The following is a 27,464-nucleotide window of genomic DNA, read 5'->3' on the forward strand; positions in this document are numbered from 1 at the left end:
ATTACGATTTTAAATACAATTAAATCGATGCAATTATGTACATTTATTATGTATGTATGTATATGTAATGTACATCTATACGTGTATAAATTTATATTATAATATGTAAGATTCAACTCGTAACATTTTTAATAATAAGCAACCATAACAATTAAAGTTTTTCTAAACTTGTGGACATCTTTACCAATTACTTCTAGTGGTATTTTTTTATGTACAATTGAATAGGAAAAGTATTATTATAATTAGAATGAGGAATCTAGTTCGATACTGTTACATGTTACAAAGATCGTTATAATATTAGAGATTCGTGTACTTGAAAGAAAAGTAGGAGTCGCTATGTATAGTACTATTGAGTCAATGCCTTTATATAGTTTAATATCTCGTTATTTCCAAGCAAATGCGAGTCCTTATCGATCATTGTCTCAACTTGATTTAATGCGTTGAGTTTTAAGGTCTTAACGATTCGTTCCAAATTACCGAGACTTCTTTCTATCGCACGTTTCTCACTATTAAGCATCTATATTTAATTGAAGAATCAAATTGAAATTTTGTACCAATTGCTCTGACGAAATTGATGTACGTTTTTTCAATTGTATTGTACGAAATATAGTATGAGTATAAACAATTCAGTGTTTTAGTTTTTACTTTTATGACTTCAGTGTGTTAGTCGAATTTATAATAAAATTAATTATAATATTAACGAGATACTATACTCGAATGGTGTATTTATGTAAAAAGTCAGTATTCGTAAAACATATAAATAATTTTTTTAAATATTATTATAAACTTAAATTTTATTTTTTTAATTTTTTATAAGAAGCAATGTAATATTTATTCTTAGTAAATAAATCCAATTTCGAAATGTGCAGTTCAAAGTAGAGAAGGTAGAAATTTCTTTACTCACCGTAGCGCCACTGTTTAAACGAGAAAATGAATTTACTCCAGTAATTGCCGTTTGTGCGAAGTTGTTGGAAGTTTTCGTTTTCGTAGTTTGCGTACTGCACGATACACCGGTTTGTTTGACGATCACAATTGCGTGTATATTTTTTAACAATATCAACATTCTATCCATCGATGTTACCGAATAGTCGGTTTCGTTATCCACGAACTCCAATCTAACCACTTCTTCGCTGTTATTTAACGAAACTGGATATTTAATTTTCATTTCTCGATCGATCGACAATTTAAACACGTATTCTTCGTATATCACGCCATTCGAATGGGATTCGATGCACAATAGCTTGCCGCGCTTATCGATTATCGTACGTTCGATATCGAATTGCTTATTTCGATTATCGTTCTTGTACGCGTCAGTTATTTCGCGCGTTACAGTTTCTCCGCGTTCGTTGTGTTTCATCGCGTTGCAAGAGTTATAATTTTCGTGAATTAACGAGTTTATCGAATTTTCCATCGTGTTTTCTTTTAACACTGGCACGTTCGATAAGTTTCCATTATGATTCCGGGAATTTATTTCGCTTTCAAGGGGTTCGTGTCGTTCCTCATTTTCTTTCTCCGGAATATCGTTGTGCGTTTGGCTGAGCATCTGAAACTTTATAACGAATTCTCACGGAAATATCGCCAAGTGTAATGTGAAAACCTGCGTAAAATTTAAGCGAAATCGATTATATGTAGAAGTAGCATAATGTGATTACGAATTTCTTGTTCGAACGACTTATGGAGGCGTCTCGCGAAATATAGAATTCGAACGAAATTACGGAAAATTTGGAAATTCCGTTTAAGAAGTTTTACAGAATAAAGGTAAGTAAAATTGATATTTTTCTATAAACTTTTCCGAGCATGTTCGAAATATCAATTTTTGCAAGTCTTATGTTATTACGTTTTTCTCAAGTGGATTCGCTTATTTATGGTTATGCGTGTTACACCGGGTTTACGTAAAATTTACGATCAAAAGGGATTTCATATGGAAAGCAATGGGCATAATTTCTCGATACTATTGTTTTATAGCTCGTATTATCGATACCAAAGGAGTCATTCTCATATTACTTTTTATTGCATTAGTAAAATACGAATTTTTATATTTTATTAATATTTTTCATTCGTAACGTATATGTTCCTTTTTAATTTCCGAAATAATTCATAATAGTTGCACGTGTAGAAATATGTCATTAATAATTTTAATTAGATAATGGAAAGAAACAGAAACAATGTTTTTGGTTTAATTTCTATCTCGAGTTTCGACATATTTTCCTACCCCTTTAATTCTAAGTAACCTAATTAAGCCTTCTACCGTGGTGGACTGTTTTGAATATTTTAAACTGTTCATATACGTTTATCACGTTAGTGTAAACCAAATATTTGCCTTCTTTTACAACATTCTGTGGTTTGTCGCTTGTTACGCGATATAGTCTGCACGAAAGCGTAAAATAATAGAAGTGGCTTGACAAAAGTAGAACCGCGGTATTGTTTGGAAGGAAAAAAGAGTACGTACAAAAACATCGATTCGATAAAATTTCGAACAAGTCGTACGTATGCAATCGTATAACGCATCCTTTATGCAAATCTAAATTGACTTCCACGGAACATGGAAATGGTTTTGTTCTACCATAATGTATATCGATCGAAATATTTTGTATTCAATTGTACCGAAGTGAACAGATGAAATCTATTGTGTGTTCTTCCGTTTGATGAAAAAATTTATATCTGTGCAAGGAAAAGAAGAAAGATCGAAAGTTATTAACTTTCATGTTCCGTGCAGAGAAAATAATAGATCGAATAATATGTATTTATAATGGAAAAGTTTATATGCTGGATTAGCGTAAGATGTATAGCGTTAGGCACAGATATCCTTCGCGTTCCATCGTGTATCAAGTTTTACGTACAAAGCCAAAATTTCTTCTTACGCTTATTGTTACATCTTTGGACCTCGCAGATCGTTTCCACTCTCGATTATTTCATATTATAATAAAATGCTATGCTTTTTAATCATAGAAGAACATTAAAAGTGTATATATCATGTTTTTCTCCTGTAATCTTCATTTCGTTATTTTAATCATAAGCTGCAGAGCTATATCAGAATTCACAACTAAAGAAATAGCTAGTATTGCAATTTCCATTAAACGGATCGAAGATTCCTACCTTCCTTTTAAGATTCTTTACTACCTGCCTCAAAACGGAATTTTGTTCCCTTAATAAAACCAGTTGCGGTTCATCCTTTCTGTCTTTCACGATCCAAGCTAGATGCCTGAGATTCTTCATGCTTTCTTCGAATAAGTTTCCCCGTTCGGTCAAGTTCTTCAAAGCTGTACAGGAACGGATACTTATACGATGGAATCTGGAAGTGGTGGATAATACTTACCTTCCGCTGTAAGTTGACAGACAGAGCAGACATCCACGTCGAAACGTTTTAAAGTTTCAAGTAGATTCGCCAGCTCAAAACCTCGGTTTTCCTGCTCTCTTCCAAAACCCTCGTACATTTCTACACGTTTCTCTAATCGGCTCACCTATTAAAAGAAAATTCAATGCTCGAAACAGAACGTTATTGCTTTCTACCTGAGTGGAAATCGATTTAAACTTTTCACTTGATTTCAACGTTTTCAACGGTCCAAATATTTCGTTTTGATTCCTCGGTTGTCTATTCCTTTACATGGCTGTAATTTATCATAGAACAAGTTGACCAATGCCGATGAATGATAAATAATAACTAGACTGTGTATTTTTATACAAATTTTCACGAATACGATTAAAAGAATATGATGTAGAGAAGAAATTATAATAGGAAATAGTTTACATATTAAATATCAGAAGAAGTACTATACTTTGGATATTTTATACGCTTTTGCACGTCACGTGCATTCTATCATAAAAGATATAATATAGAAAAAAACGAAGCTGGCACCCCGCTGGGGGTGGCCGCCCACATGCTATATTATTTTTTATTTATATTTTTTTTTCTTCGCCAACAAGATATAACACTTTACCAAATGTCCGCAAGGACAAATTGTAAAATAACCAAAATAAAATAAAAAAAAAAACGTGCATTCTAAGCACGTTTGTATTTTTAAGTTTCTTATAATCGTATAAAAATCCGCAACCGAAAAATAAAAATAATTAGAAGATACTTTAGACGAAAGAAACGATGGTCATAACGACGTTTCCCTTTTTCTAATTTCGGTTTCATTTCAATTTCATTTTGTAGTATTATAACCATTCGGGAAGACCTGTATAATTGCCAATGAATTTCACAGAGCAATTGCAGTTTGAGACGAATCTTTTTTTCATAACGGAACTGTGCTGCGCGAAAATTCCTATTAAAAGTACATCGTTAATTTTGTCGGCATTATAATTCCGTGTAATTAAAATTGCGTGTTATACGCGTATTCGTTTCACAATTCTAATATTCTAGAAATAATCGTTTCTAATCGATGAAATTTCCGGAGTTCCTGCAATTAGATTGGAATTACTATTTTGCCTGGAAATTAAAGAGCGAGAAACAACTTGCGTAGCAACTGCAATTATTGTTCCATAATTTTACGATGCGGTATCTTTCACTAACGAACCGTTAACGATTTAACAACCCTCGTAGTGACGCCCTTTAGTTTCCACGATTTAACGCGTTGGCACCGTTTCACTTTCGAAGGGACGAGGTTGATGCGCGCGATCGTAAAACCTTCTTGTCAACTTCGTTTTGCTTAAGTAAACACAAAAATCAATGCCATTGGTATAGAGAAGAAAGCGAGAAGATTGCATAATAAAACGAGATACTTTTGATATTAATCCTGGAAAATGGAATTCCTTGAATTAAGAGAAATGTTACGTAGATGGTTCAGTCTAAAACACGATTGAGCCAGATATTATAAAAGTTGCAAATAGAATTATCAAATTGTAACCGTAGATTAATATAGCGCGTCGTTATTAAGCAGAAACTGAATGTTACGCCACGAGGCTTAGTATGGATCGTATGTCGAACCGTCGCTCGCGGTCCTGCAGCGTCGCAGACAAATCGTCTTATTTGCCCGGTGAAAAATATATGTATCGACGAGCGCATAGTTGTTACTAAGCAGCAAGATCCAGAAACGTCGATTTCGGTCCGTTATTTCATGCACACAGAGGAGCTGGCCTACGTGATTGTCGCGTAATTTTTGAGTAATTACACAACTGTTGAGTTTAGTATAGTCTTTATTCTTTAGACTTAGTGTTTTATTACAAAGGTCAATATTGTAACTGAATTGAAATTAGAAATGGAACTGTTTGAACGGTCTCGTACCATCAAAGAAGAAAGCTCGGTGTGGGTGTTCCCTTTGGAACTCAGAACGCGGATTCGTTGTCCACACTTTTTGGTGGAAAAGTGAGGGTAACGATCCGCGATGCCCATTGGTAAATGAATTAGGTAGTAAAGACAAGGAGAGCTAGATATGGCTCGTGGGCATCCTTGTTTATGGGAAAAGTCTTATCTTGTCAGACACCCGCTTTCTCCGTATTAGGTAAGAGTCGAGTGCAACAAACATAAACCGAAAATGTTTACGTGAAGAAAACTGAAACTGAACAGATTCGGTTTATGTCGTCTTCTTAGGCCTGCTGCGAGTTAATGGAACAATAGATAGGTCTTGGCGTTCGGACTACGGGGAATCTCGCAAGGACCGTCACATCTGGCGTACCACATGGCAAAAAGGAAAGTTGATTCGTGACATGATCATGGGCGCGAACGGTGGTGTGATCCGAGCGTAATGGGGGTCGTCTCCCCGAGAAGACAAAGAATTGATCTAAGGGCAATAATCAGTCTGATTTGAAGATTCAAACGACATACATCGAGAGGTCTGACGATTGAAATTAAAGTCGCTTGCTCTATCGAATTCATTGAGAGATATCGCAAAGTCGGGTCGAATTTCTGTAACGCATTAATTGTTACAGTGTTAAATTCATTGAACCACCTTTGTTATCTTAATCGAAACAGGGGAACGACTAATTCGCGGCGTCGATTATACGAATTGTAGCGAGAATTTACGCCTCTCGCTGACGCGTTTTCCTCGCGAACGGTCGTAACACTGAATTAAGAACTATATGTCCCGATTTCCAGCCATTTTGGGGGCAATTTAACTTACGTAAAGAAACGACGGGATCGTCAAGACGTTAGGAAGTAAAATAGAGTAAGGCGATAATTCACGTTGTAAATTCAAGTTGGGAAGTTAAATTTGGCTTTGATGTTTATTCCGCGCACGATGTAGACACAGTGGTAAAAACTTTACGGGTCAAGTAAGAATTCGAAATCAACGAAATTTGCGAAAACACGAGACACCGAAGACTAAAGTTTCTGTAGCTTTTGTTTTGCAATCAGAAGGACAATAAGTTGTCCGGAAATTGCTTAAATATTGATTGTTTGTACTGGTTGGCGAAGCTTTATTGAGAAACGTGTTGATTAATACAGACGGTCAGGTGTAATTTTCTCTCTTTCTTCCCGTCTCTCTATCTGTGTCAGAGATAAAGGTTATTGCATTTGACGTGCTCCCTACAGAAATTACGAAAGACCTTCGGCTGACGTGCTTTCGACGGCAAAGAAAATACACTCTGAAATTCCTCGAAATTCTTGCCAACGAAATTCTCTTCCCTACAGGGAGATTCTCTTCAAAAGGTGCTCGAACAGTTTGCGCGATAAACTAGAAACAACACGATGAATTTAACATTTTTTACACGAACGTTTATTATATTCCACGTGCTGGAAACATACTCGAGAATAATTAAATAATCACGTTGAACGAACCAAAGATGTTGAAACTCGGTTCTGGAATATTTTTTTTTATCGTAAGTGCAAATAAAATAGAAATATTTATATTTTTTGAATTAAATAGCAGAGGTATTCCAAGTAATTGTCAAACGAGGAACAGTGGAGGAAACGGTAGAATAAAGGGCAGTAATTAAAGTAGTTTAAAGTAATTTAAGGGCTTAGAGGCGTGTATCCGACTCACTTGAAACTCGAGGTCCACTCGGACACTGCATATTCAAGAGGCAACGGAAAGGGTGACAACTTCGATTTCGCGTATCAAAAAGGCGATGGTTCAAAGGGCACACATTTTACGATGCACCGCCTGTAAAAAGGCTGGCTACAACGCCGGACTGAATGCATATCAATTAAAAAAGTGCTTTGATGTTGGTTTACGGTGCATGTTGCATCGCTATTGCACCCGGAACTTTCTCAGCTTCTATAGGGACCGTTAAGGAAAATTCGAATATCTCTTTCCGCGTGAAGAAATAACAAATAACGCAAAATATTGTTAGACAACTTAGAAAATTAACTTTCGTTACGTAAGTTATGCTTCGAAGCGAATACCTTTCTTTGCTTGCAAACGATGTAAAACTTCTATCATTTCCATGCTCTGTATATTAAATTTATTTTTACTTTTCATTTGAGAAATCCACTGCGTTACTAACGAAAGTTTTAATAACTTTTCTTTTTCAAATACCTTTTCTTTAGCTTCATTGTAAAGTTCGACTACCTCGTGAAATTGTTTTTCCGCAGTTTCTCGGCTCATCTCCAAAATATCCTCGCATTCTCGTTTAACTAGCGCCACTGTATTCTCGCATTCGATTTTATCTCTGAAAACAAATCGATTAATCTATATAAATTGCCTTAACCATAGACCAAACGACTGGAGTAATTTATTCTCTGATTCAGTCCATACCAATTGCAAATTTGCTTCTATTATGCTTCGGCTGTACACCCTATATACATCTACTGTTACATACCTATGACAATATACACGTCAGGTATATATAATGCAATTTAAGCGTCTACAGTGGGCAAACAGTTTTCATAAAAACTAGGATACACGACGAGGAGGCTCAAGTTTATAGGAAATCGATTGTTTAATACATTCGTAAAATTTTTTATGATCCAATAGCACTGTTCGAACTCTGCATCTTCGATTTTCTTGTTCTCCTACCTACTTTACTTTACTTCGCGCGATACGATCTTTAAAATCTTATTTCGAATGTGACTGTGATTCAATTTAATTTACAAGCGATTTTATTAAATTTTTATAAGATTTCATAACGAAAGCTTTTATCATATTTAATTGGAAAGTTAATGTTATAATTAGCGAAAAATTATATCCATTCTGATTTGATATTTTATTCGCTTTGCGTTATTATTTAATAACGTAGATGAAAAGAATAAAGTTTCTTTCGTAAACGATATGAAAACACGTTACAATTAACAACAGAATAATTCCTTTTGTTTTCCCGGTACGTTTTTTAACACCGCTTCTCGTTCTACATTTAAAAATATGAAAAAAATTTCTCAAAGGGGAGTAAGAGTTGTATTTTACAAATTAAAAATAATAATTCAGAGAGCGCTATAGTCCATGACGACGTTACAAATATTTTAACGTTGACAAGGATTTCGTTTCGAGATTTTAAACTTTTCCAAAACTTCCCAATTTCTATTTCAGGAACATGTCTGCCATATTTACCCACGGCATTCTTGATGAGCGACGAAAGTGCATTACAAAGTTTGAAACGTCGGCGATGAAGGAAAATGTTAAAGGTACAGCGATGATTTAGGGATGAAAATTCATTCATAAGGAAGTTTGACTTTTTCTCCGGGTATCAATCTTTTGAAACTTTTCGACGTTCATCTTTCGACGTTCATCTTCCAGTTTCAGTGCGTTTACAAAGTTGAAAGAAACAATTTCAATACCTATTAATATTTCACTCGTGTACTTATTCCATCGTTCATGTTCTTCAAAAAGTAAACTGTTAATTCTCTAAAACGTTGATATTTACACAAAGCACTGTACTCTTCCGACATTCGAAACAACGTATTTAGAACCAATAAAGCTGTTACGCTTTTGATTCTGTTTGACGACGTTAAAGTGCTTCGTTAAATACTCACTTTCGATCGCAGTACATTTTACACAGTCCGTTGCTGCGTATTTGACTGGAGGATTGTTAGATATTAGTTTACGGTGTCCATAAATTATTCATCACGTTGTTAAACACAGTGCCGTTGTATAATAATTCCATTTTATCGTACACCTGAATTGTTTCACGTGATCCGTGATAGTATCGTGTTATCGTCGAGTTTAATGATTGTTATTGTAGAAAACAATTATCGAGTTGGAAAAAATGTTCGATAAATTCCGAGTGTTATAAATATTTTCATAGGTAATCGTACCCTTCAGTTATGAAATTTGATCGAGATACTTATCGAGCAGTAAAACACGATTGCTCGCGATTGTAAAGCCGTAACGACAAAACATCAGAATTCGAGGAATACCACAATTTCAGTTATAGCACGGAGGGTAGGTTATCAACTCGTTGCCGTTGGATGCCAGGACATTGCTCATTCAGAAGAACTTGGATACGTAGAATAACGTTAAATTCCAATCGTTATTGTAGCAAAAATCGTTGTTTCCTTTATTACCATATAAGGTATAAACACGCTGTATTTTCGTCCAGTCGCGGGGAGACGCGTTCGCTTTGAGGCGCGTCAACGGGAGTCGTAAATTCCCGTTACGATTATACGAATCGACACCGCGAGCAGGGCGTCCCCTTATTTCGGTTAGGACAATAGGGTTGTGGTTGAATAACTGTAGTCTATAGTTATCTAATATAAATATATTTACAGCCGATTACAACACGTGGAACATATACAGAGAATGTTTTGATGTCGGCGGAAAGTACAATGTCTTACCCGAGGGTTGAGGTAGTAACGCGTTATATCCCAAGATCCTGACTGCCCGATGAGCGTAATAGCAATGACTTGACTCTCCGATGTGTAGAAGAGACGTGTTTGACCGATGAGCGTAATGACTTGACTCTCCGCGTAGTCGAAGAGTAGTGTACTTGACTGTCTGAGGAGTAGAAGAACAGTGACTGACCCATCTCGTACTATTTAGGAGGAAAGCTCGGTGTGGGTGTACCCTTGCTGAACTAAGGACGCGGATTCGTTGTTCACACTTTTCGGTAGAAAAATGAGGGTAATGATCCGTGATGCCCATTGGTTATAGCCAACGTTAATAAAGAACAATATGAGGAGAAAGTCTCCTGTAGTTATGGCTCATGGGTGTCCTTGTTCATGGGAAAAATCTGCTATTTTGCTAGACGAACATCCGCTTTCTCCGTAATTTGTAAGAGCGTGCAATAAACATAAGGACTGTTTTAAGGACCATCCACAAGCCGAAAATACTTATATGAATAGAGATTAAGCTAAAAAGATTCGGTTTATGGTGGTTCCTTGGGTTTCTTGCGGGTCAGTGTACCGAGGGGTAGGCCTTGGCGGCCAGACGTCGCACGGACCGTCTCGCGCGACGTAACACACGCATAAATATTAGTATAGGATAATATTTAATATTTTACTTGTATCGTAGAATTTTGCAACGATATTTAACGTGTACTCGTATTAAACATTTGAAATCTTTCAACGTGTAAAGTTACTTTAACGATAAATTGCGTATCAATATTAGGATTTTTATTTTTTGTTAGAATTTCATGGCTATACTTGAATGTGACGTGGCAAATTCATTGACGATAAGTCATTTGTTAATGATCTACCTTACGTGCTTCCAGCTTCGTGTCCATCAAACAAACCAACCACAGGCTTTCGACGTTGTCACAAACATGACCTACCTTGAGGGTAGTACACGATGCAAATTTCACGTAGACAGATAGAACAGAAACATCGAGAATAATTTTCCCGGCTGGTTCTTGATTTATCACGTTCGAATCCACTTCGCCACAATCAAATCATTTCTCGCTTTGTGTCTGGTTCGAGTCAATCTCGTGGAGAATTCCTTTGTGTAATAGAAAAAGTGATAGTGCAGTATATATAGGCGATTTAATATCAAAAGGAAAAGTGGAAATTTGAACGAATTATGTGGCAATAATTTGATTTATATCTCGTGATACGTAATAATATTTTAGACAGATTATTACGCTTATTTTCGCAGCGTAAGGACAGGAGAATGAAACCTTACAAATTTACAATCGGCCGAAGAACGACGTTGCTTCTGTGTTATATAAAAGTTGCATTTATTTAAACATTGATAGTTTTTCGAAGTACAATCCTCGTAAATTCTGTTCACTCGATAAAAAGTTTAGCATTCGGCACGATAAATCTTCGCTACTGTGAAATAATTTCCCAGCGAACTATTATAAAAGTTGGGGATCAGGAATCTTAAATGGAAATGAGATTTACCCGAATGATTTTATCATGCTTCTACCGACACCGTATTCTGCACTGTGATTATGATCGAAAAAGAATCATTGCGCCCGCTGAGACCAGAATAAACGTTCCGTAAGACCTTCAATTACTTTGAATAGAATGGATCGGGTTTCCAATCTAGAGCGGTTCGATCGTTTTTCAAGCGTGGAATTGTTCGGTTGCTTTAGTTATTCCTATCGCTTTGCTCCACCAACAACCGAGACGTCTTGTTCGGTTTCGTCAAGGAAATAATTCGATAGATGTAGATAATTTGTAAAACAACACCACGGCTATTACGTTCGTCATTATGGTCGTACGTAGTTATTGAATTTTATAATCAATTCTCATTGAGAATTATAAGTGAATTTTTCTGGCGTGGTACTACGTCGTGTTTAATAAGTGTTTACCGTGTATTTGATTCTAGTTGAATCTAGTGCTTAAATCTAAAGGGTAATGTCTTTTTAGCCTGCGGATTCGATTCGACGTGTCAAGTAATCGAGTAACTAGTGGGTTTTGATGGTTGATAACTCTTATGTTATATCTATTACTGCATTTGGATATTTCTTCTTTGACTGTGGGTATCTCGAAGTCGCGATGTATCGTTTCGTTGGTAACGTACCAAGGTGCATCTTTTCGATCGGAATCGTTGAAGAATTTCTATGTTGGAATTACTCGCTGTTTCCCATAGTTGGATTCTATAGGTCCAAACAGGTTTTAATATGGCCTTATGTAGCAATATTTTACTCTGCGCGCTTAAGTTGGAGCGTCTGCCAATGAGCCGGTAGAATTTTTTAAATTTTGATTTAAGTTGTTTGGACTTATCTACGATATGTTGTTTCCGTGTCATTCTTCTGTCCAGAATCATGCCCAGATATCTGACTAGCTCTTTCTTTGGAATTGGAATATTATTTCTGGTCACCCGTGGGTAGCTTTGTTTTCGCAGCGTGAATGTTATACGACTGGGTTTGTTTTCATTTATTTTGAAGCGTCATTTGTGGAACCACTTTTCCATAGAGTCGAGACCTCGCCGGAGAATAGAGGAGGCAATTATCGGATCTGAGTGGGATGCTAATAAAGCTGTATCATCAGCAAATGTCGCTGTAGCTATTTCTGTTAAAGTTGGTAAATCGGCAGTGTAGATGGTGAACAGCAAAGGTCCGAGGACACTGCCTTGGGATATGCCAGCTTCTATTGGAAATGTTGCGGTTATAGAGTCTGAGTATTTAATCATGAACAGCCTATTGGTTAGGTATGATTTGAATAGTAGGTGTGTGGTAGGATTTTCTTTAGTTTGAACAAAAGTCCTTCGTGCCACGCTTTGTCCAATGCCCGCTGAATGTTTAAGAATACCACGGAGCAATATTTTTTCTCTTCTAAATCTTGGTTGATTTTATGGATTAAACGATGAATTTGCTGTATCGTAGAATGTTGCTTCTCTATCTGTGTCTGTCTCTATATTCTATCTGCTTTTGAATCTGACTCTGCGTCTAAACGTATCTACATAATATATGTGTCTATACCTGTATTACGTGTGCAGTTATGTATCTGCACCTGTGTGTACGAGTATGTGTACTATGTACATAGGTATATGTACATATACATACGTTTCTCTTCCTTCCCTTTCTGTGCGCGTGTAAATTACGCGTAACTGAAGCTATTCGCACAATATCATAAATATTGGATTCATTGAACAGCGGTCAGAAATGTAGCTGGAAGCGGGGTCATGCAATGAACTATTCAATCCTATTTCGTACTACGATGACTTCACGGTTATTTTAAATTTTCATCTTTTATTAAAGGGAACATAGATTCGGCACCGGTTTATTTCAAAGAGGGATTTTGGATTGGATTGGTTAGAACGGTAGGAACTATATTTTTATAATTTGGAATATGGGATCAGAAATATAGGATCAATGGACTATCTATTAAAACTACAATTTCACGAGCTCCGTCACCGTTTATGTCTCTTCTAAGTTACTTCTGTTAAATTTAGATCCATAGTTCTGACGTTGTTGACGTTTCAATTTTACTTTTGCTATTTAAAACGCGAACTTTATAGCAGAACGTACATACATATTTGAATTACGTCGAATATATCGATCATAGTACGCCAGACGAAAATTCTTGTTTAAAATCGCAATTACTTCGTGTATTCGTAAAAATAAGTATAGCAAGTCTGTTTGTTCTAATTAATTTATCGATTTCGTTCGCCAGAGAGCGGAGATAATTTGGTGAAAAACACGCTTTTCTCACGATAAAACTGTCTGCGTGAAATACGTGTTCCAGGTTCCTATACTGGTACAGTTTCACCTGATTTTCTGCTTTAACGATCTGTTTGTTCAATGTCACGAGCGGATAACACTCAATAAAATTGTTGTATCAATCGAGCTCACTTGTTAATCATACGGTTTATTTGAAGTTGCAAATGTATAAGAACACTCTACAACGCATTCGATATTCGTGCGAACGCTTCAAATTATAAATCCGTGTTTTAAATTTCCGCTTGTTACGCGAATTTACCAATTTATTTGTTTCCGGATAAAATAAAAATCCAAAACTGACTCTCTCGATAAAATCATATCGTTAAATAACACCGTTCAATAACTCTATTTATTTTTTAATCCGCAATCCGAGCATTGCCCGAGACTGTTGCATGATGTATTGAAACAGTATATTTTAAAAGTTTTACAATTTCAGAAACCAAAATATTCTAAACAGGTTTCTATTATTATCATTTAGGATTTTAACCACAGGATGCGAATAATTAAAAATATGTAAAAGCTTTTCGTACGATCCAGTTTTTCGATAAATTTTGCAAATGTGGTTTTCTTAATACACACAGAAATGTCGATGCAATTCTAACGTCGTTGGTAGAAAAACTGAATGATTTAGCAGAGATTGACGACGATCTACGAACAGGACTGTGTCGTCGTTCTTCGAACCCGGTAAATGTTCGGTTCTGGTGACAGTGGATTTATCGTTACAAGAACCGCGAACCCGATATTCCAGCGACGATATCGTAAAGGTTCGTTTGCACTGTGCGATAAGTCAAGATGTTTACACGTTCTTCTCTTCTGACTACTGATGTTTAACGAATGAAGAATATTTGGAGTATGTAAAATATATAAAACTTCGTTTTCTCTCTCTTTCTCTTTTTCTCTTTTTCTTGTTCATTAATTCAACAAGCAAAACGTTTCTACCATGTGTTGCGAATTACGCTAGGTGTTGTGAAAAATTGACAAAGACGATATCAAAGGATGTAAAACGTAATATAAAGTCACAAAGTATAAAATATAGCGTGATTCGTTCTACACATATTTTATTTTGGTATTTGCACAATTGTTGACGTGAATTTTGAGTTTGGTATTTGGTACCTGGAATTTTTTCTCTGATGGGATTTATCTTTGACGGTACATATTGATTTTTGAGATTAAAGGCTTTTAATCCTTTTTATCCTTTTGTAATTTCCACTTTTTGGGATTACGCTGTTAGCTTCTGTCATTCTTTTCCTATATTTTATTTTGTGGCTGCGTCCTTTTTCGTTCTTTTCGTCATTTTTATTTTCTCCTTCCACATTTTCGACTTTTTTATTCTTTGATAATACTGGATATAATATTTCTAGAGAACTCTTTTCTTTTCCTTAATTTTGGCATTATTCCGCATCGATTAATTTTAATTTTTCAGCACCTTTTCGTAGTCGATCGTTGAAATTATAGTTCTAGAATGTTTAATCGTTAACCCAAATTTTGGACAAATATTTTCATATATCAATTTTACGAATTTAATTTACCGTAAATATACTTTCGAGCGTTAATATTTTTAACACTATAGTTATATTTAAGTGTAATTTTCGTCCAGTGGTTGTGGTTGAATAACTGTAGTCTACAGTTATCTAATATAAATATATTTACACCCGATTACAACACGTGGAACATATACAGAGAATGTTTTGATGTCGGCGGAAAGTACAATGTCTTACCCGAGGGTTGAGGTGGTAGCGCGTTATATCCCAAGATCCTGACTGCCCGATGCGCGTAATAGCACTGACTTGACTCTCCGATGTGTAAAAGATACGTGTTTGACCGATGAGCGTAATGACTTGACTCTACGTGGCGTCGAAGAGCAGTGTCTGACCCATCTCGTACTATTTAGGAGGAAAGCTCGGTGTGGGTGTACCCTTGCTGAACTAAGGACTCGGATTCGTTGTTCACACTTTTCGGTAGAATAGTGAGGGTAACGATCGGCGATGCCCATTGGTTATAGCCAATGTTAATACCCAAAATATGAGGAGAAGGGCTCCTGCAGTTATGGCTCATGGGTGTCCTTGTTCTTGGACTCAGCAGTTTCGCAGGGCACATCTGCTTTATCCGTAATTAGCGAGAGTGTGCAATAACCCTACGGATTTTTTGGGATCCTTCATAAACCGGCGATGTTTATATGACCATAGTTTAATGGTTAGCAGATGTGGTTTATGGGAGTTCCTTGGGTCACTGTGACGGGTCACTGTGACGATGGGTAGGCCTAGGTGGCCTGACCATGAGGGATGTCGCGCGGACCATCTCACGCGACGTAACATTAAGGGAGAGATTATATTACTTTTACTATATATATTTCCTTAAAATCCGTATCTAAGGTAATCTTTCGGATTAATGGCAAATAAAGCGGTTTAATATATCGCTAAAAAAGAAATTATCTGCAATCTTTACGCATTTTCCAAATATATCGTCGTTGTATTTAATCTGTTATATACGGTCTTCCCAAATTTTTACGTAATAGAGCATGATATTTAAATTTTGTTAAATACGTCTTTCCTTACGGATGGATAAAACCGTATATGTATTTCTCTGGGAAGAAGTATATCCGTTTCTCTTTTCGCATTTCGATTGTTTCAATTTGTGCATCGCGAAATATCCTATGTCGATGTTTATCAGCGCGTAAACTGTTACTTCCTGGGAATTTTCCACGGTAGAGACACATAAAAGCAAATGCGATTTTTCGGTCTGATTTTTATATTTTTACCGTACGAAAATTCGGCAATTTTTATCTTGTAAAGTAATGCGTCGATGATCGATTTGTTGAAATTCTAGTAATTCCCGCTATTTAACTGAATCAGCTAGCTTAAATTATCAATAATCGGGTTCTCATACCAACCGCGTTTCGTCCACGGGAACCAACTTTTACCCGATATCGATATCGATATCGATTCTGCAGCTACATAGGTAGCACGTATTTGAAAAATTGGCGTATCCGTTGTTAATTTGCATTCACACATTGTGCAAATTGGCGTTGATTTCCGCCGATTTAGCAACATTTTATTTCATCGATCAACGATTTCAAGCTATGCATAGAGATTTAGTTACAAAGCTAATTAATTACAAACGTTCATACACCCTGTATCGTTAAATAACTAATATCCAGCTGCTGAAATATTTCAATAAAACGATACGAATGTAAATCAAAGGAAATGTAAAATAACAAACACAGTTTTAACGTCGCTGATCTCGTAAATCAGGCAACAAATTTTTAACCGATCAAGTATGCAATTTCATCCACCGTTTTTCTCCATCGCTGTACCACTTTCGGAACCAATAAAAATTTATCGCAAATAACTGGCCTGTTCACCGTGAAGCTTCCCACGAAAACGTTCCGCGTACGAGTTTTCGCGCGACGTTACGACGCAAATTGAATTAATTTATCGCGACTGAGATGAACGATGGAACAGCACTGCTTGCTATCTTCTCGGCTATGCGAAGCTCGCTGATATCGTATTCATACGCGTGAACACCACGTCTCTTCATGAACAGCGGCGAACCTCGTTTCCACAGCGAGCCCGTTATATCAGCCTGCGTTTCATTTCGCATTAAAACATCGTTCAATCTTATATTCCCTTCGCTTGTTGTTTTCTACCTACAGTGGACAATGATGATGCGCGCGTAACGGTTTCACTTTGTGCGACAATTACATCGTGCCTCGGTACAGAAAATAATGCGATATTGTCTTTTAACATTCCGCGTTTAATTTAAATACCTGTACGTTCGTCTTGTTAAATAGTTGCCGTTGTATTCAGGTGCGTTTCATCGATATTTCGATACACTTGAAGGTCAAATATTAGGTTGTCCGAGAAGTGTTCCTTTTTTTTTTTTTTTTGCAGCACGTCTGTTACGTCGCGCGAGATGGTCTGGCCGCCAAGGTCTACAAACCGAATCTTTTTAGCTTAATCTCTATTCATATAAGTATTTTCGGCTTGTGGATGGTCCTTAAAACAGTCCTTATGTTTATTGCACGCTCTTACAAATTACGGAGAAAGCGGATGTTCGTCTAGCGAAATAGCAGATTTTTCCCATGAACAAGGACACCCATGAGCCATAACTACAGGAGACTTTCTCCTCATATTGTTATTTATTAACGTTGGCTATAACCAATGGGCATCGCCGATCGTTACCCTCATTTTTCTACCGAAACGTGTGAACAACGAATCCGCGTTCTTAGTTCAAAAAGGCACACCCACACCGAGCTTTCCTCCTTAATAGTACGAGACGAGTCTACTATTGTTCTTCCAATCTTCGTGTAGTCTAGTCAACGGTCTTATCCTTAGAGCAGTCATCTACTGTTCTTTCAATCTCGACGTAGTCATCTCATGAAGTCGGTCAACTCCTGATCCAGTAACAGGATATCATCTTCACTACGGTCTACGCGACATCAAGTTAATATATCAAATATATCTTCCGACACGGCGCAATAATAAGATTTTTTTTTTTTATTTTATTTTGGTTATTTTACAATTTGTCCTTGCGGACACTTGGTAAAGTGTTATATCTTGTTGGTGAAGAAAAAAAAAATATAAATAAAAAATAATATAGCATGTGGGCGGCTACCCCCAGCGGGGTGCCAGCTTCGTTTTTTCTAAGTTATATCTTTTATGAGGTCTATTGGGTGTTTCCTTTTTAGTCTTCTTGCGATGTTTGTTGTGTTGCACGTTTCAGCTGCCAGCTGGTTCGGGTGTGTTTCTATTCTTGTTCTGTATCTTGTTGCGAATCTGGTAATCTCCTCCTTGACCGTTGGTATTCCGAGGTCTTTCCTTATGTCCTCGTTTCTAACGTACCACGGGGTGCGCAATAATAAGTGTAATAAATTGTTGAAAATATAAATCTGTTGATTACAGTTCTATTACACAACAAACACCCCTATTATCCCACAAGAAATAAGGGGATCGACCTGTTCGTGGTGTCGATTGTTATAATCGTAACGGGAATTTACGACTCTCGTTGACGCGCTTCAACGCGATCGTGTCTCCCCGCGACTGGACGAAAAAACGTCTTTTACAACGATGCATCTTTATACAAACATGAAACCTGATCTGTCGAACGTTGTGATCTTTATTTCGATAAAACAAAATGAATCGCACGTAATTCGATAAAATAATATAAAACGGAAAATGTCGTGCGTCCATTATTTCCTTGTAAAACGAAAGAAACTTTTCGGACGACCTAATATTGAGTGATATATAATATATGTGTTCGATACATCGTTTGAATTTGCGTCAGATTTTTTATGATTTATGCTTTTCTATTTTATGTATATATTATTTGAAATAGCGTTGGAAGTTTTTGCCAATACGTAGATTTGAAAAATTTTTGAAATGTGTCCATTTCAATGATACAGTATCGATAAGCGACTGATAAATTTAGACGAATGAAAAGCAAAAGCGTGTGATACGATCTTATATTTACGGACACCAGCGTTAATCTCACAACGTTCGTACGTTCAAAATGAATACACCGTGTTTCAACGAGATCTAGACTATATGAAAAATTTCTTTATCAAAACTTTGAGATCAGGTTAAAAAGTTGCGTTAGAATATGGTAAAACAGCTACCTATTATTGTAGCTTTAAATACTTTACCGCGTTACTACCGGTATATGAAAGTTGTACTGGAAAAGAATAAAAATTACAAGTAAAAATCTTAAAGTAAAATTTTCGGGAAATTTTGGTGAAAGGGTATAGTTAAGGAGAAACGGCGGAAAGGAGCGTAGGAGTGGCGGAAGAGAGAGCGAGGAAGTTACAAAGAGAAAGTCTTAGAAATAAAAGTACGAAAGAAAGTGGAAGATGGCGCGGACAATGGTGGAAGAAGGTGCAGGTTACCGAGTCCTTTTTAGAAGTTCCGTCGTTGCGACGATTCTATAAATCTTCTGGCTTCTTCGGTTGGAATTTCCCGGCGCTTTTGCTTCTTATGCTAATCGACGGCTGAGATAAATGATTTTATATCCTGACTCGTGCCTCGCTAGGTTTTAATAACCACACGACGAATTGATCGAAAATGCTAATCTCTGTTCCCGATGGATACCAGTCGCACGGATTAATTACATTTGGCTTGGAACATCGCACGGTGAATGCGAAATTAAGGCGTGATTATTAAAATCGTCAGTGCTCGAAATTAGCAACGTAATATCTTGATACAAATCATATAACGTTCTTTTAATCGCACGATATCGGAATTTCTTTGCTTTCTTTATACGATTAGAACGAACCATTTCGCGAATTTCATTCGTATTTATCGTTACATGTAACGAAATTCGAATCGAGTCAGTTGTTTTATCGAGGAACGAGATTCGACGATACCGCGGTGTTTCTCGAAAATTTACACAGACGGACGGACGTATTAATTCCGTGACGTTGAAAGGATATCGGGAAGTGAATCAAAACGGTGACCCCGTTTTTCCCTGTAAAACATGGAGCGAGCGATTTATCGTTTCCAGATACGTTACCACGTGGCAACGTATTTTATTGTTTCGACTGGAACGTTGTTAGATTTTCGTTACGACTCGATGAAACGCGCTCCTTTCGCCTGACGTATCACGAGAAGAAACTTTGGTTCGATCGAAGACACGACAAGGTTCTATAATGGCTGTGCCAAGGGATTTTGCTACTTTTTGTCGCCTGCAATCTATTGTGGATACGGGTAACAGTGTTCCACACGGGGAATTCTGATAATCCTCGATCGAACCGTACCTTACACTGTACGAGTCGATAATATCAAAATAAAACGGAAATCTCGCAGATAAATTACTCGAATTTTTCTGAGATTCGACGGTCACACACTCGTGTATCTTCGACATTGGCTTCTCCACTCCGTTACGGATAGAATAAGTCGATGGATTCGCGCAATTTATCCTCCATTTCGCCATTACTATCGGATGTCGGAACACGGCGTCGAATAATCCGACTTTGTCGACGTTTTGCGAACATTCAAGAATATAAAAACGTACGTGTTTGAGGATTTCCTATGTATATCATACTTTGCTGAGATTATGGCTGTTACTCTTAATATTATGGCGTCTCCAAGCATTTTTGGTCATCTTGGTCGAACGCTTCAGACATATGTAAGTACTTGATACTTTTGATACTTTCAAGTGGCTTTTTTCCGGCTAGCGTGAGATATACTGTTGCTATATAACGTGAGTATACGGAGCTAGAGCAACGAAATATCTGCCATGAATTTCTGGAAGAAATTTCGAGGCATAGAAAGAAATTGCAAATTTCTAGGAATTGAGGGAATTAATAAGAAATAAATTAGGATAAATTAGGATCGACAAATGGTATGATGTCTCAATTAGAATATTATTTTTCTTCTATGATGTAAAAATCCAGCTGTTTAAAATCGTACCAGTACACCAGATATTCAAATGCAATAGCTCGTAGCGAATTATCTAAAACAAGATAAAAAGTTTTCGCTGTTTTTTTTTTTTTTTCGTGCTTGGCAGCGTTATTTGCAAAGTTCTCTAGCCTTTGTACAATCAGCACAATCTTTCAAGGAACACCTTCTTCCTCGTTTACTATTAAAAAGAAACTGCTTAAGGTTTTCAAGCGAATTGCATTTCTTGTCAGTTTAAAATGTACCGATAAACGTCACTGCAACGAAAACACCTTTTATGTAGCCAGTCGATTACACTTGTAACGAGAGTTTTCTAAAAGCCTTAAAATTCTTGTTTCTTATTTAAAGGCGAAGCAGCTGTTGAAGTTTATACCTTTAGTTTAACAGTTCAGGATAAACGTTTGCATTTTCTATACTTTCAATTATCTTTTTACATTATAATAACGTAGTAATAATAATTTTATTATTATTAATGATTCATACTGTTCGTACTCTTCAAAATCTTTTTACACAATTTGAATGATCATTCCTTTAAACTAGCCCAGAACAGTGAAAAAACGTAAGCAACAAAGTTCGATTCAGACTTCAAATACGGAGAAGATTAAATTATTTTGAATCTAATGTGAAAGAGAGTCGAGTTATAACGCGATAGGTTGATAAGTCACAAGATCTGGGATGATGTTCGCTGAAATTGTAACGTGCATTAGGTTATTAGAGGTTTCGCGGTGTGTTCGAAGTGTCGCAGTAATCAACGTTAGTACGCAAATTGGGAGTCCCACATTGGCACGCTCGAGCCATGTAAGCGCAACTTACTCGTATGTGACTGTGGCACTCTGTATGAAACGAGATTTACAATAATATCACTCCTTAACACATTTCATTAATATTCAAGTGCATCTCTCTCGTTAATTCTATTTCTATTCCGTGTTTTATATAATCTTAAACTCCACTCAAAATTAATCACGCCTGCTGTGCTCGTTACCAGTCAATAGTAATCAACAAGTATCGAACAAATATGCAATTCACAATCATTCGTTTCATTTTATTCCAACTCTCTCGTCAGAATCCTCGACAATACGCTCTGGCGCCGGTTTCAAAGCGCGAGAACACCGTGGTATGCGCGTTAGATCGTCGCCATCGATCGGTCGTATAACTCTTCAGGTTAGCCGATAATTGACAAGAATTTACAGTGGGAACGCGCAACGAATGATACCGTGTTTCGTTTCAGATTCGACCAAGAGAGTGTAAATCGATCAGGGCGAAAAGGACGAAGAAGAGAAGCGGCGACGAAAGCACGGTTTATCAACGATTTCCTTTTACGATATTCGCCGGCAAACAGTGCCGTGAATTCGAGATACGTGGCCCATCGTCGGCACGGCAATTATACAGTTGCGTCTGCTCCAAGAAAGAAAAAAAGCAGGAAACAGCTTCCGGCGCAAGATTAGAGTCCTCGAAGCAAGCACGTTCGTTAATTAAGAAATCTCGAATGGGCTAGTTTAGGCGGAACGGAAATCTGGCCAATTTTTCCTCAAAGGACCAGAGTGAACGCGAGCCAAGTCCGCAGTCGTTGTTAATTATACGCGTTTATAATTAAGCGTTTCACGAGGGTAACTCGGAGTGGTTCTCGGAGAGAGTACGGTCCTTAAGACACGAGCCTGAAAAGAGGCAACGAGACGTATTTGTAATTAGCAGAAGCGATGCTACGTAGCTGAACGAAGATCGAGGCAAAGACAGATAGAAAAAACAAATAAAATCGCTGTGAAGTTGATTAAGAGGAAGAAAATTTGGATCGACTAGAGGAGCCATCGGTGGACAATTGGTGAGTACTTATTTAGATTTCGAAGATTGAATTTATTTTTTATTTTAATATTAAATGTATTTTCTACCAAGATGTAAAGATTAATCACTTCGGTGTAACCATTATCGTAGAAAATGTATGACAGATATGTATTGTCACGCAATAATTGCTTCAATCGATAGTTGCTTGTAATTTGATGAAGCGAATAAGCGTATGATCGTATTGTTCCCGGGAACCTAATTATAGGATGAATTTAGAAAACATATCCGCGTAACATTATACGTCGAATTTCCTCGAGGCATTAGCCGATGTGTAATAATCCACCGATAGCGAATTAATCGGGAGTCTACACAGCTGTACGACGTAAATTAGCTATTAAATTTCCATAATCGTACCAATAGTTAATTCGTTGATCGTAAACGCGTAATTCGACGGTTTATTAAAAGTTCATATAAGTTTATTTCTTACATTATCGATTAACGTTCATATTGAAGCTGGAACGAATAAAACATTACCGGCAAATGATATCAGGAAATGGAAAGTAAGAATAATAAGTCTTTCGATTAAAATTTGCACCCGTGCCGACAGTAGTCGTCAAAAAATGACACGTTGTAAACTTTCGTGCCATATTTTCAAAAGAATTCATGTTCGAGTCGCGATCGAAACTTCGGTATAAGAATCGATCAAAACGGAATTGTTTTGTCAAAACTGAAAGAACGATTGCGTTTTTAGTAAAATATAGATATACTTATGTGCTTTTCCATATATCTTACGTTTTATATTTCTCCGATACAAGTTTTGTGCTTTAGTCATTAGTAATTCTAGCGCTAACGGTAATCCTTGATCTTTGTTCTTAAAAATAATTCTTTCGTTGCTACTCTCTTTTCTAAATTTTATTCGGCAAATACAAGCAACGAAGCGTACGCTGAAACTACTGTTACACAGTACCAAACTTTCCAAGACTTTTATATTTTAACCGATAGATATCGCAATCGTATTAGCTTTCCTGCAACATCTCATTTTTGTTTGGAATCGAAACTTCTTCGCGCAATATCTAATTTTCCTTTCGAATTAAAAATTCTTCTTGTTCGAGGAACTTTTTTCTTCCTCGCTTCTTTACCTGTTTTTAAATATCCACCGTCCGTCGCTTGTTTGCGTCCCTTTTGTTTATTTTTATCTTATTACGCTCACGTTTCTGTTTACTTGTTTTGTCTGCTTAAGCGGGTTTCTGCCCATACGCGACGAAACGACAAAATAAATAAAATCAACGTATCGCTTGAGCTGTGATATGGAAACAGATCTAAACATCGGCCGGTACATTTTTCACATGAACGTACATACATGCATACATCGTACCTCGGGCTTCAGCCATTAATCCGCAATTGGATTTCGCTATGAATTCTCTATCGATCGTATTCTCTGCCTATTCGCCGCGTTTCGTTTCAAACGTACCTTCCTTCCTTCGTCGATAGAAAATGTTCGTCCGATTCATCCGCTAATCGAGATTAATGGGGAACGAGATCACTGATCGAACGTAACGTACCTATACCTCCGAACGTATGCACTGAATGTTAATTAATCTTATCCCCCGTAGCTACGAAATTCGTCTTCTACACGCCAGGCGTCTATAGAATTGCGACGTTGATTCAATGGAAAGGAGATAGATTCGATGAATCGTTCGTTGCATCGATCGCTACACTCGGTAGGTGCGGTTATACAATGAAAATAGGATTGAAATTTCTTAATGGCATATGAGAAATGTGACAGTTTTAAGCGTTAAAGATTACGTACAAATATTTGCTATTTTTTGCACGATCAAGAGTAATCTTTTGAATAACAGAATTTCATCATTTTATTCTGGATAGTTTGACAAAATATTGTTCCTCCTACTTTGTACGAAGATGTAGTTATTTTAGAATTTGCAAGTTATCGATCAGTCTGGCTCGAGTACGTATAAAATAATTTAATTTTTGATTAAATGTAAATAGTTTCCGACCATTGACAAACTTCTGCCAAGTATTTCATTATCTTTCTAACATGCCCCGAGAGAAAACGAACATTAGCGCGAAAGAATTATTCAAGCTTAAAAGTAACTATGTGCAACGTACCTTTTAACAAGTTCTTCTTGTCGTAGGAAAGCGTTTTTCCAACGATCTCTTTCAGTTATCGCATTGCTTAATATCGAGTTTAATTTCGTTCTCGCTCGTACAGCATCGGCGTTAAGCTTTCGAAGCTCTAAAACAAATTTAGCTCTGTGTCAGTTTTCTCATATAGTATTCGCGTTTATTGCTGTTTGACTCGCGAGTACAATGAGTTTCTCTATCGACTCCTTGCGATATGAAATAGATTTATATACTTCGAAACATTTCGAATATGCTACGCGATCGAATCATCTGAATGTTTCTACTTTCTAATCCATCTTCTTAAAGGGAATGTTCAAAGGATTCAAGTGGAATTTGAAAAAAATTTGTTTATGAAATATCTAAGACACGGAATTTAGAAAGAAATTAAATCTATGAAATTTCTGAGCCATTCGAACGGAACTTAAGTGGAATTCGTGCGTAGTAAAACTATTGTGCGGTGATAATAAGAGAAGAGAAAACGGTTCCATTGGACTGCATAAATTTGCGGCTCTTGAACCGGAGGAACACATAGCTTGCCGATGGTGGAGATAATTCGATCGAGTTAATTTGAGAATACTCCACGTAACCAACTGCCTATTTAGCGTTAACAAGTCAAGCAGAACTGCCGGAAGGTCTCCTGTGTTCCTGTTATGTGACTTGATGCGAATTCCCCGAGGTTCTCTATTATTTACTCTATGCTAACAACGTGAAAAGGGTAATGGGGCCAGGGAAATATTTCGTCTCGGTTGAAATCGTGCAACGACTTTTGTTTTATATCGTTAAACAAGCATCGCGGAATAAAGTTTTATTCCACTTGTTATTCCAGTATTCCATTACTGGCGTGTTTATGTAAGGAACTGCTTACGAAAAGATCATAAAAGATTCAACGACGAAACGAGAAAGGGATCCATCGTGATAATCATGCACCAAACTTTTTCAAATTTACGATCCGAACGAGGGAAAGTACTAAACTTAAACCGAAAATTTCGAGCCAACGCTGGATCAAGGTACGATGTCCCTATTTTGGTAGGTAATTCCAGGAAAATTGACGTTGTAAAACGTGATCGAAATATCAGTCGCTATCCCTAGATCTGTTCGATCTGGATACCGTGTCAGAAGTTAGGATACTCGGATGCTATTATAAGTAAAAAAAATTGTTGTCGCAAAATGTTCTAACGTTGAAATGGATGAAACTGTGCTACTTATTTCCACATTATCGGATTGCTGACAAATTCGAATGATCGAAATACGACAATCGGACTTCTCCAATTAGTCATCTGTCTAATTGTATCTTACAACCCTTACATTACTATAATTAGATTCTGTAATTCTAGTCACATGGCAATCGATATTCCTAACTACGATCCTATCGTGATTAATTGAAATTGTGTTTCGCAAGTTCGATATTATTGGAATCAAGTTTCAAACATAAGCTGTAATCGTCGATAGTATGACTAATTGATTTTTAATCTTATTAAAATCTCAATCTCTCTACATAAATTTCAAGCGAAGTATCAAGTATACCAAGAACGATTCTTTCGTTTCTTCCCCTTTAAAAAATTTCTTGACGATAGGAAAACGCGATTTTCCTGACAAATGTATGCAAATTCTTTTTATAATTGCCACCGAGAGACCGCGATTAGTGAATTAACTCGTTAATATGTTGATAACGCAACGCGAAAGATATTCTCGGATTTGCTAAAAAATTCCTTAAAGCTAAGGCAACGAACGAATCTCTGTTGCGACCTACCTTCGGTTTCAAGTTTCGTACGATTAAACTGAAGTTCCAGGCGAGCTTGTGACTGCAGGTTGATTTCGAAAGCTCGCTCGAGCTGGAAAAACTTGGTCCTCAGTTCGCTGAGGTTTCGACGCAATTCCGAGGCTTCGGATTCCGTTCTTTGCAATTGCTCCTCGCGATATCGTTGCCGCGAGTCCATCCTTTCTGCAATTACTTTAATTAAGTCACCGATTTCGATCCAGTAAAAACGGTCTGTGACCATTAACCGAAGAAAATGGCTTTGCCAGTTTTTAAAATGAAACTTTCCTTATTTCTCGCATCGGGAAGTCTGAACAACATCGACGAGTTAAATTCTATCGCGCGTGACATTTTCACATACGAAACGAGACGTATTTTGCGATTTAAATAACGCTTGCATTTTTTCCACTGTCAGTGAAGTTTACTTTTCCGTTTTGAACGAAGAAATTTTTCGCAAGATATTGTGAGAGGCGCGAATATTCATACGGCTAACGAGAAAATTGATCGTTAGGATTGTTTTGATGCGATTGGGGTTATTTACAACTACAGCTGCAATGTATATTAATTCGCTATCTTTCAAGATTTTCTATCTAAATATTTGCTACAGTTTTATACGCAGACGTACAAAATGTTCTTACGATTATTGCAAACCGCGTAAATTGCAATTTTACAAATATTTCTGGTAATTACTTAGAAATCTACAAAACGGTATCGAGCCATCGAAATGATTATCATTTTTTACTTACAAACCATACGATAATCGCAGATCTGGTATATTCCGATAATGATCGTGAAACAGCAGATGTTTGTTGGTCGCTCGTGAAAAATAACTCTCGATTTTCCGATCGGATTGACATCATGGCCTTAGATTCGATCATATGCGCTGGCAGAGGTTCCACTTCATCGCGAAGTTGGGTAAAAGCGTTCGGTCAATTCGATCGATGCGAGTAATCGATTAGAAAGAAGCAAATATGAGTTCG

At 36.9% G+C, this 27,464-nt stretch overlaps 1 protein-coding gene across 1 annotated transcript; it reads right to left on the reverse strand.

Moving 5' to 3' along the window:
• Window positions 1-606: 606 nt before the first annotated feature.
• LOC132904586 (uncharacterized) lies at window positions 607-26,665 on the reverse strand. Its single transcript, XM_060955206.1, has 6 exons — window positions 26,479-26,665; window positions 24,714-24,840; window positions 7,416-7,548; window positions 3,317-3,461; window positions 3,097-3,260; window positions 607-1,549 (listed from the first exon to the last, which is right to left on the reverse strand). The coding sequence occupies exons 1-6, from the start codon at window positions 26,663-26,665 to the stop codon at window positions 803-805; spliced, it is 1,503 nt and encodes a 500-aa protein (XP_060811189.1). The 3' UTR covers window positions 607-802.
• Window positions 26,666-27,464: the final 799 nt, after the last annotated feature.

This window comes from Bombus pascuorum, chromosome 2, assembly GCF_905332965.1.
Source record: "Bombus pascuorum chromosome 2, iyBomPasc1.1, whole genome shotgun sequence".
Classification (NCBI taxonomy): domain Eukaryota; kingdom Metazoa; phylum Arthropoda; class Insecta; order Hymenoptera; family Apidae; genus Bombus; species Bombus pascuorum.

Excerpts from the sequence above, each read along its gene's own strand:
- LOC132904586 (XM_060955206.1), bottom strand. The coding sequence starts at position 26,665 with ATGGACTCGCGGCAACGATATCGCGAGGAGCAATTGCAAAGAACGGAA. Across the intron at positions 7,549-24,713 it reads CAAGAAGAACTTGTTAAAAG|AGATAAAATCGAATGCGAGA; the intron begins GTACGTTGCACA and ends ATTTGTTTTCAG. Across the intron at positions 3,462-7,415 it reads ACAATGAAGCTAAAGAAAAG|GTGAGCCGATTAGAGAAACG; the intron begins GTATTTGAAAAA and ends TTCTTTTAATAG.